At 41.8% G+C, this 10,044-nt stretch overlaps 1 protein-coding gene across 1 annotated transcript in view; it reads right to left on the bottom strand.

Moving 5' to 3' along the window:
- Positions 1–6,254: 6,254 nt before the first annotated feature.
- Positions 6,255–10,044, bottom strand: part of glra3 (glycine receptor, alpha 3) — a 115,687-nt gene continuing 111,897 nt past the window's right edge. The window contains exons 8-9 of the mRNA XM_071204218.1: positions 7,699–7,851; positions 6,255–6,563 (exon numbers count right to left, since the gene is read on the bottom strand). Coding sequence (XP_071060319.1) covers positions 6,255–6,563; positions 7,699–7,851 — 462 coding nt within the window. The remainder of the gene's footprint in view (positions 6,564–7,698; positions 7,852–10,044) is intronic.

Genomic DNA, 10,044 nt, shown 5'->3' with positions numbered 1-10,044 from the left:
GTGTTCTCCATCTGCAGTCTGTTCTACATGAAGTAGACTCTTAGCAATGTTCTCCATCTGCAGTCTGTTCTAGTACATGAAGTAGACTCTTAGCAGTGTTCTCCATCTGCAGTCTGTTCTACATGAAGTAGACTCTTGGCAGTGTTCTCCATCTGCAGTCTGTTCTACATGAAGTAGACTCTTAGCAGTGTTCTCCATCTGCAGTCTGTTCTACATGAAGTAGACTCTTGGCAGTGTTCTGCATCTGCAGTCTGTTCTAGTACATGAAGTAGACTCTTGGCAGTGTTCTCCATCTGCAGTCTGTTCTAGTACATGAAGTAGACTCTTGGCAGTGTTCTCCATCTGCAGTCTGTTCTACATGAAGTAGACTCTTCGCAGTGTTCTCCATCTGCAGTCTTTTCTAGTACATGAAGTAGACTGTTAGCAGTGTTCTCCATCTGCAGTCTGTTCTACATGAAGTAGACTCTTAGCAGTGTTCTCCATCTGCAGACTGTTCTAGTACATGAAGTAGACTCTTAGCAGTGTTCTCCATCTGCAGACTGTTCTAGTACATGAAGTAGACTCTTGAGCAGTCTTTAATACAGTTTCTTCATCCTTGTGATCTCCCCATACCTTCAGTTCACTGTGTGTAAAGGAGCACAGTGATAGTCCCATGTCCTCTCTCTCAGGGGTCCTTGGTCTCTGGCACAGTGTTGGAGGTCTCAGTCATAATATCAGAATAAGGAAGTGGACATTTGATAAAAACATACACACTAACATGAATTCAGGAACCATCTTCAGTACAACCACCTGAAAGGGGAAGTGAGCTTTTGTTAAGTGCTGAGCAAAAACACTGACTGTAGTGAGTAGCATCAGAAACTAAAGAAAACCTTTATCTTAACGACGTGACTTAACGACTCCTGAATGCAAACCACCAGGTTGAACTCTTGTAATTGAGATGTTTTACAAGTGAAGCGTCCCATAGTTCCATGTGCATTCACTGGTCACGTGCATACCCATTGTCTTTTCAATGATTTATGTGTTTTAAGGATCCTGCTCAGTAGGGATCAGTTGTATTATGTGGTGTGGGTAGCCTCTGATCACACTTCCCACCTCTGTAAGGACACGCCTTGTGAGATGCTGCAAGTGTGTGAGCCAACAAGCATGATATCCGATCCAGGGAACAGATCAGCCAACAGAAGAGGATTCCTGTGAGAACGGCCCACTGACTCAGAAGTGTTCCTTCATTGAGAATGCCACTCAATGTAAATGTATACTTGAAGAATTGAAGTGACATTTGAATGGATCAGTTGTGCTCACCCTTCTCCACTGTGTGCCTGCCCTGCGAGATGGAGTTCATGACTTTATGAGCTGTTCATGAGCACTCATGAAACATTCATGAACAACTCATTATATGTTCACTTGTCATGTTCATGAACCAAAATTCTTAAAATGCTCATGAACCATTTTAAAGAGCAGTTCATGACATTTTTATGAACATTGTTCATTCATATAAAGTTCCTGTTTTGCTCATGACAGACTTTTATGAGCAATTTATGAACTTATGATGATCCAGCCAATCACACAATTATAATTAAAACCCCAAAACGTTTGCATGAGCATTTCATGAACTTTTCATGACTATTAGCATTTCATGAATTTTGGATGATTGTGGCAAGTTCAGAATATTTTGGAATATTCATGAGCATTTTATGAACTTTTGATGATCAGTGTGATGGTTTTAAAGACCTCTTGAATATTCATCTACTCTTTGAACATTTCTTTTTTTTTTAAAACTTTTAATCTTAAAACAAAACAATAGTGAATTTGAAACTGAACATTATCTGTATTTATTTTGGTGACATTCATATCATTTTATGGTTTATCTGTACTGTTTGAGAAGCAGTATGAGTAAGTAGCGCCAAGGTGGAACCTTTGGCAGGTGAGCGGTGACATCTGGGTTATCTTAGGGGAGACACTTCCGCCCCCTCCTCAGAAGCAATCCAGACCATAGATATATATAAACACTAGATGGCTCATGGGAGATTTTCCAGCGTAGCTGACCGGCCGCCATCTTGCTACAGTCAACAGTTACTCTGATTCGCGTTATGTTAGCTGTTGTAAGGTGAGTGATCTGCACAAAAATACTCTTAACTCACTGAAATCTTGACTGATTTACAAACGGTTTGGTTTATTATAAACATTATTAGCATGGCTATGATACAGGATGCTTGGACATGTTGATGTCCATGTTGACATGTTGGACAATTGCAGCTTTTCTTTGTGTATGTGGTTGTATTTATTAGCTGGCTAATAACAAGAGGCTGTCAGTGAGACCTAGTATTGCAAAGTTGACCCAGCAACTTTACACCAGTGGGAGAGGCAGAACTGCTCTTTCTTTTCAACATAACTTAAGTTACACATGATTTCTTCCAAGTGGTTTGGCTTGTTAAAAACATCTTGCATTATGATACAGGAATTTGCTGGCTTTGTGTTTACAGAAGTACCTGACTATGCCGGACTTTTGTGCAGCCTACGGATGCTCCAATCGCCGCTGTCTGCAAACAAGAACCCGTGGGATCACCACATGTTTATGTTTGCTCAGTCTAATAAACCCATAACATGGTTGTGAAAGAATACCAAAGCTGAGGCTGGACGATGATTGATTGTTGGTGTGCCATGTGTCACCGTGTGTCTTATTGGTTTTGTGTTATACTGTATTTTATTATGTGCAGCTGGTCCTTATCTCCAAGACACATTTAAAACAAATAACCTTGAAGTCCCATCTCTCCCCACCTGCTCCTGCTTCCTACATCCCCTCCACACCACACCAAGTTGTTCTTCTTAATAATAATAATACATTTATTTTGGGGGGCCGCCTTTCATAACACCCAAGGACACATAGGATAGTTTATGTTTAAATTGTTCCCTATATTGCATAGGGGCAATATAGGGAACAATTTAAACAGTGGATTTTGTGATATATCAGCCGGGGTGAGACAAGACAAACCACAAATGGACTACAGAAGGACACAAAAGGACACATGGTACAGTTTATATTATTCTTGGTCTTTTTTCAATAACATATTTCAAAGGTTCTGGATTTGTTTACAAATCTAGAAACTAAATACAAAACTAGGATGATGTGAAGATCTCATGTCAAAAATAATTGTGATAAATTAGACATAACTGGCCTGTCTGTGAGCACATTTTATGTTGGTTTGGTTCTTCTGATAAAGGTGTGAATATCTAAATAATATACCAACATATGCTATTGTTATTAGTTGTGTCCCTGTTCTTAAAGCTAAGGCATTGCTAAATTAACAACTCTTGGCTTACAGAGTGGTAACATGAGACCGATTTTTATATATAAAATATAAATGTATTTTAATTTTATAATTAATTTTAAATATTAACAATATAATAAAATAAATGGAAATATATACACCGGCAAATATTTAATATAAATACCTTGTGTGTGTGTATAGCTATTGCTTTATCTGATTAATGTTATTTTCATATGAAAGTCCATGATTATAAGTATGCAGTATCATAACTACATCTTTGATGTTTATAAAAAACTAAACCGTTTGAAAATTGGTTGAAAATTGAGCAAGCTATGGTTATTAAATAGTAAACCATAATGTTATGAATGAGAGAACTCCCTGTAGCAAGATGGCGGCCAAGTGGCAACGTCGGTCTCCATTGGCCAGCAGCTCGGGTGAGTCATCTAGTGTTTATATATATCTATGATCCAGACGATCAACCGGATCCTGTGTATAATTATTGCTGCTGCACTTTTCTGTTTTCTACAGGTCAGTACATGATGAAAATGATCGATGTTAACTTGTGTGAATTAGATATGATGTTGGAGATGTTTAGGAGAGTGTGTCAGAAAGTTTTGAGCATGTTTGACATAGTAACGGTATTTTAAAAATACTAAACTGTCGGCAACAATAGATGCCATTTTCGCGGGCTTCAGCCGCGCCTGGGTAAGTGTGACCTGAGCGAAGGCTCACAGGCAGGTTAGCTGCTGCGCACGGGTAATATGTTTTGTTTACCTGAGTGAAGTCTTGCAGGCACATTGCCTTGTTTTTTGTTTATTAACATTGACAGTGTATTTTTGTGATCTCCATAATATGTTATATTTGGTAAAGATAGATATATTGATAGAAAGTATTATTTGATAGCGTTATGTGTTTATGTTGAATTTCTCCTTGAGATACAGTAATTGACTGTGACAGACGGATAACTTAAATGGAGAATTGTGATGTTTGTAAAGTACAGCTATTTGAATGTAACTGTGTACTTTGAATTTTGAATAATAATTCCTTACATCTATTATAGCGCTTTTCCAGTGCTCAAAGCGCTTTACAGATACATTACATTACACATATTTTTTATACATGCAATGGTCACTGTGGACAATACCCACAGGAGCAAGTTCAGGTGAAGTGTCTTGCCACACCGTCTATCTTCACGCCTCGAAGTCATCGAGTACACATTAGTATCATACATGTACTGTGGACAATACCCACAGGAGCAAATCCGGGTGAAGTGGAGGAAACAACGGCCTGACGCAGTGGCGGAAGGAGCGGGTTTCGAACTGGAGTTCCCCAGCACCCCCCTTGATCTGATGATCAGATGCACAGACCACTGCGCCACCTGTCCCTAAGAAGCAATCCAGACGATCAACCGGATCCTGTGTATAATTATTGCTGCTGCACTTTTCTGTTTTCAGAAATCATTTATTGTTGCTGTGGTACCCACGCTTTTGGGATCCGTAACACATTTTTTTGTGCAGCTGAGTATCAAGAACTGTGCTTCAAATAGTGATAGGATTAATTGTAGTGCTCCACCTGTATACATGTATGTTTGTATGTTAATTTCAGTAAAGTTCCAGTGTGATTGACATAATTGTTGTTTTCTATGGTTGCCAATTGACCCACAGTCAATGGTTCATGAACAGTTCATGAACAGTTCATGAACAGTTCATAGCCAGCCATTGAATTATATTCAGTGACTGGGTATGAACTGTTCATGAAGTTGTTATGAACAGTTCTTGATATGTTCATGAACCATGGTTAATTCATGAACAGTTCTTGATATGTTCTTGGTTGAAAACTGAATATCCCTACACACTCACTGAAAACTCCATTTCATGAATTGTTCATGAACCTGCCTAAAACCATATACCATGAATTGTTCATGAACCATTCCAGCACAGGAGTTTCATGAGCAGTTCATGAACTGCCCTAGTGCCATTTAATGTTCATGACCATTTCATGAACAGTTCATCAACTTTGTTATGAGCTGTTCATGAATATGGTTCACTGATATCCCATGAACTTTTCATGAGCTCACTATCATCTCACTGGGGCGTGTCCTTTGTTTCACTTTCCTTTGAAGCAGCAGCAGTCTGTACATAGTGTTGTGACGAGACACGCCTCAGAGTGCCTGCTGCCAACGCATCATTTCATCCAGTCACACAGCTGCACCACGTGTCCTTACTATTTCTATAAATACACACGCATGTACCAGCCCATCAACAAGAGGCAAGGCAAAGCGCCTGGAAACACCTCGATCACATCTGCGGAGATGAGGACAGGTGGTAGAGAGCCCCCCTCTTTACGATCAGACCATGCCACCGTCTCAGCAGCGCTCTTATCTAGCGTTATGACTGCTATAAACCACGCTTTGTTTCAAAATGACCGGCATGTCATAATGCTGCTTTAAGGCTCTCTTTTTGTATCCCACTCACATTCATTTTTCATTCGTTTCCTTGCCACCTCATAACTTATTCATCAATGCATGAATTCCTCGCCTCTTGCTCATTTTGAAATACTTCCGTTCCTCCACAGATTGATGATGTGGATATTATAAGAAAGGACTTTGAGTGACTTGGGTCACATCCTTCATGGGCGATAGTTTTAACTTGTGAATTTATAATGGCTCTTTGACTGGAGACGCTGTTTTTATACAGACTCTGTATTCAGACAGGGTGGGATTCAGGTATGCTCATGAGGCAGTATGCTCTGGAGAGCACACTGTTGGGTACTCCGTATAGTGACAGCTGCTATAAGAGTTACTGCCTCAGAACCAGGACATGTTACAGGACGTCCTGAATGGTGGTCCAGGGCAGGGTTAAGGAACAGGGAATTAAACAAAGTGTCCTCATATGCATAGTGGTATACGGATGTGTGTGTGTGTGTGTGTGTGTGTGTGTGCGTGTGAGCACACACACTGTATATGTATAACCTCCGCTCTGTCCTTCCTTATCTCTTATGCACATCTTCATGTCGCAGGATCTTATAAAGGACCCAGTAGAAGATGTTGAAGAAGAGGAAGGCCAGAGGGAAGCCGGCCCTCGACACTGTGTCAATCTTTTTGGCTCTGTCGATGAATAACTTCTTCATCTCTTCAATGCTTCTGCCCCTTCCACCTGCTCCAGGTGGATTCTGGGTAGGGTTTGCTGTGGCTGCTGCGGGGGTATTCGATGCAGTCACAGTGTTGTGGGCGCTGGCCTTCACGCCTTTGCTGTTGCTTGGAGTGGAGGTCAGTCTGCTCTCATGCACTTCCCCTTCCTGTGGGACGAGGGGTTTCACATCAGAAATGAATACTCACTTATTATTCCTTACACTGACTGGGGGCAACACCATGCTACATGCAAGTGAAACGTGCTCACACACACACACACACACACACACACACACACACACACACACACACACACACACACACACACACACACACACACACACACACACACACACACACACACACACACACACACACACACACACACACACACACACACACACACACACACACACACACACACACACACACACACACACACACACACACACACACACACACACACACACACACGCACACACACACATTACCCTGTGGCTGCTGGCGTAGATGTTGCTCATAGATCCATAGGGGGTGTGTGTTGCTTTGAGGTGAACATTAACACGACGCAGGCAGTCAGCTAGCTCCTCAGGACCAACGGCACTGCTCTACCAGGACAGCATGCACACCAGTGATCAACACACGGAGACACAAAGGAAAGCAAATGGCCTCCAGACACGGGGGCGGTCACTCCTTCATTCAGTCAATGTGTCAGTTGGTGGTCGACACATGTTACTGTTCATTCATTCAGTGTTCTTCATCAAAAGGCTTCTCTCTACTGGTGTTTTGGATATATCTCATTCTCTATTTCTTTTCTCACGGTACCTCTTTATACACCGTCACAGTACAACACGTGTACAAGTTCAAACATATTGTCCACTCTTAAACAGATTAATTCATCTGCAGCTTCTCTCACTGCATGCTGACTGGATGTGGAGTGGACCCTTTCCCAGCAGTGATCCTCAGCATGCAGGGACTGTGTCTTTCTGTCAGAGCAACAACACACCTTTGAACCAAAGAGCGGTGACAGCCATGCAGCATCATGCGACGTACGGTAAGAGAGGCTCATACGTGCACAGCCAGAGGACCTGACACGTTATAGCATTGTGCATCAGGAACGGTGTTTGTTTCAACTCAATGACCACGGGACATTTTTATTTGTCATCAATCCACCAGTAGAAACCTGGAATTGCCTGCAGCCACAAGGTGGCAGCATCACGCCAGATGTGAGAGCAACAGAACAGTGCATGTGTGTGAACAGCTGTTTTCAGGTAGAGATACCAGTTTGGTGTTTTTCTATACCTTGCTCCTGCTTGTCCTGTGAGGCCGTCTGAAGCGCAGCAGCTCCTTATGTTGTCTCGACACAAAGTTGACAGCAGCGTACTCCAGAAGTGCAGAGAAGACAAACAGGAGACACACTGCCATCCAGATGTCTATAGCCTTCACATAGGAGACCTGCAACACATATACACACATTACATATGTTACACACACACACACACACACACACACACACACACACACACACACACACACACACACACACACACACACACACACACACACACACACACACACACACACACACACACACACACACACACACACACAGTTGTCTTTAGGTGTCAAACTTATGCTGCTTCATTTCTTTATGAAATGATTTCCTATTCAGACATGTGATACATACTGGAGTGCAACGTTCTGTTAAGCACTGCAAACATGAGAAACCTCCTAGCATCTAAACACACACACACACACACACACACACACACACACACACACACACACACACACACACACACACACACACACACACACACACACACACACACACACACACACACACACACACACACACACACACACACAGCCTTGATGTTGAGGAGTGTGTACAGCATGTGTGAGAGAGATGGCTGTGCAAATAAGAGTTACGTAGGAAAGTGCTACATTTGTGATGTATGTCATGCATACAGCAAGATACCAGAGCAAGACTCCCTGTCACGCTTACCTTAGCAGACCAATTATGTGTGTAATCAACACACACTCGTGCTTTCCCGTACAAAAACATCCACCAATAAACATTGAGAAAAATGTCAGGTCTAAGGACAGGATATGAATAAATCAACACACACACACACACACACACACACACACACACACACACACACACACACACACACACACACACACACACACACACACACACACACACACACAGTTGTTTTTAGGTGTCAAACTTATGCTGCTTCATTTCTTTATGAAATGATTTCCTATTCAGACATGTGACATTTAATATATATATATATATGTTGCACCAAAGGCCTGGGAGTTCTAGCCTTTGACCCAGATGGACACCATTATGTCCCTGGGTACGACAGGAACTGTCTTTTCATGGCGCAGATTCATCAAAATGTAAAAACAATGCTAGAAATGCTAAACAACCCACAGCTAATTGACACTATTCACAAATAAACACATTCTGTTTACTTCAAACAACGCAGGATGTGCAGACTGCTGGCATGTTATATTTATATTTTTATTACAGAAAATACACTTTTTCACAATTGCCTTCTCACTTCTTTCAATACTGAATTCCCTTTTTCCAAACTCCTCACACGCTAAACCAGTGCTTCTCAAACTTTTGTCAGTAATGTACCCCTTAGAGCAATGTTCTCAGCCAAGTAGCCCCTGACCGAGCCCGAACATTTTTGATAGAAAAAGCCAATATAAATAATTACAATATAGTGATGTTCCATCAGTGTGTGATGTATTAACTCCTTCATGCATGAATGACAACAAACTAAGGATATTTTCATCTTTATGCATTTTTAAAAAACAGATTTTAAGTAATATATGTTTAACAAACCAATGAACAAAATTATATATTATGCAAAAACTATAAAGAACAAGAAAACAGCATTTAATTAGGAGTCTCTAATGTAGTGACTACAATGCATGAAAGGGTTAAAAAAACAACAACGTTGTAACTGAACTTTTTTTGTAATTCTAAACAAATGATGTAATAACACTGCAATGATACGATATAGGAGTTTTAGGTCCTCAGCGATCGTGTACAGCTTGTTGGCTCAATGATGAGCAGTGACACCGCGATGCCTCTGGTGCTTTGGCTGATGTTGTGGAGGCTTTTCGCATCATCTCTTAGAGGATCTATCTTCTCTTGGAAAACTCCGGTTGCTTACCAACATGACACAGGTGTTTGGTGCCGAGATGTCTCTGGAGGTGCGCTGGTTTCGTTGGCCAGTTTCTCCCCGCAGAAAAACCCAATGCCTGGGGTGGGTTGCCATTTGTTGACGTGAATCCCATCAAAGCATACGCCTCCTGATATTGACGGCATTTTGTTGGCTTTCTTTTTTTCTCCGTTGTCCACGTTCCCTGCTGTAGTGCTGCTGCGTTCTAACCACGATTCCATTTCAATTTCAGTCTATTTGTTATAATCTAATATTGCATCTGGCTTCCCGCTCAGCATGGTTCTGGACTAGAGCCTGATTTAGCTCTGGTTCTTCCTGTTTCCACCGCAGCGGATCCGGCTCTCAGTACCGCTCGGCTGCCCGCCAAGAACCAATATTTCACTCTTGCGTCCCTGGTGGGACAGGCCTCGGCAGGATCCCCCACGGAAGAGGACCAGGA

This window comes from Pseudochaenichthys georgianus, chromosome 1 (assembly GCF_902827115.2).
Source record: "Pseudochaenichthys georgianus chromosome 1, fPseGeo1.2, whole genome shotgun sequence".
NCBI lineage: Eukaryota > Metazoa > Chordata > Actinopteri > Perciformes > Channichthyidae > Pseudochaenichthys > Pseudochaenichthys georgianus.
Note: the sequence above shows the minus strand (reverse complement) of the source record. Positions and strands in the feature narration are given on the sequence as shown.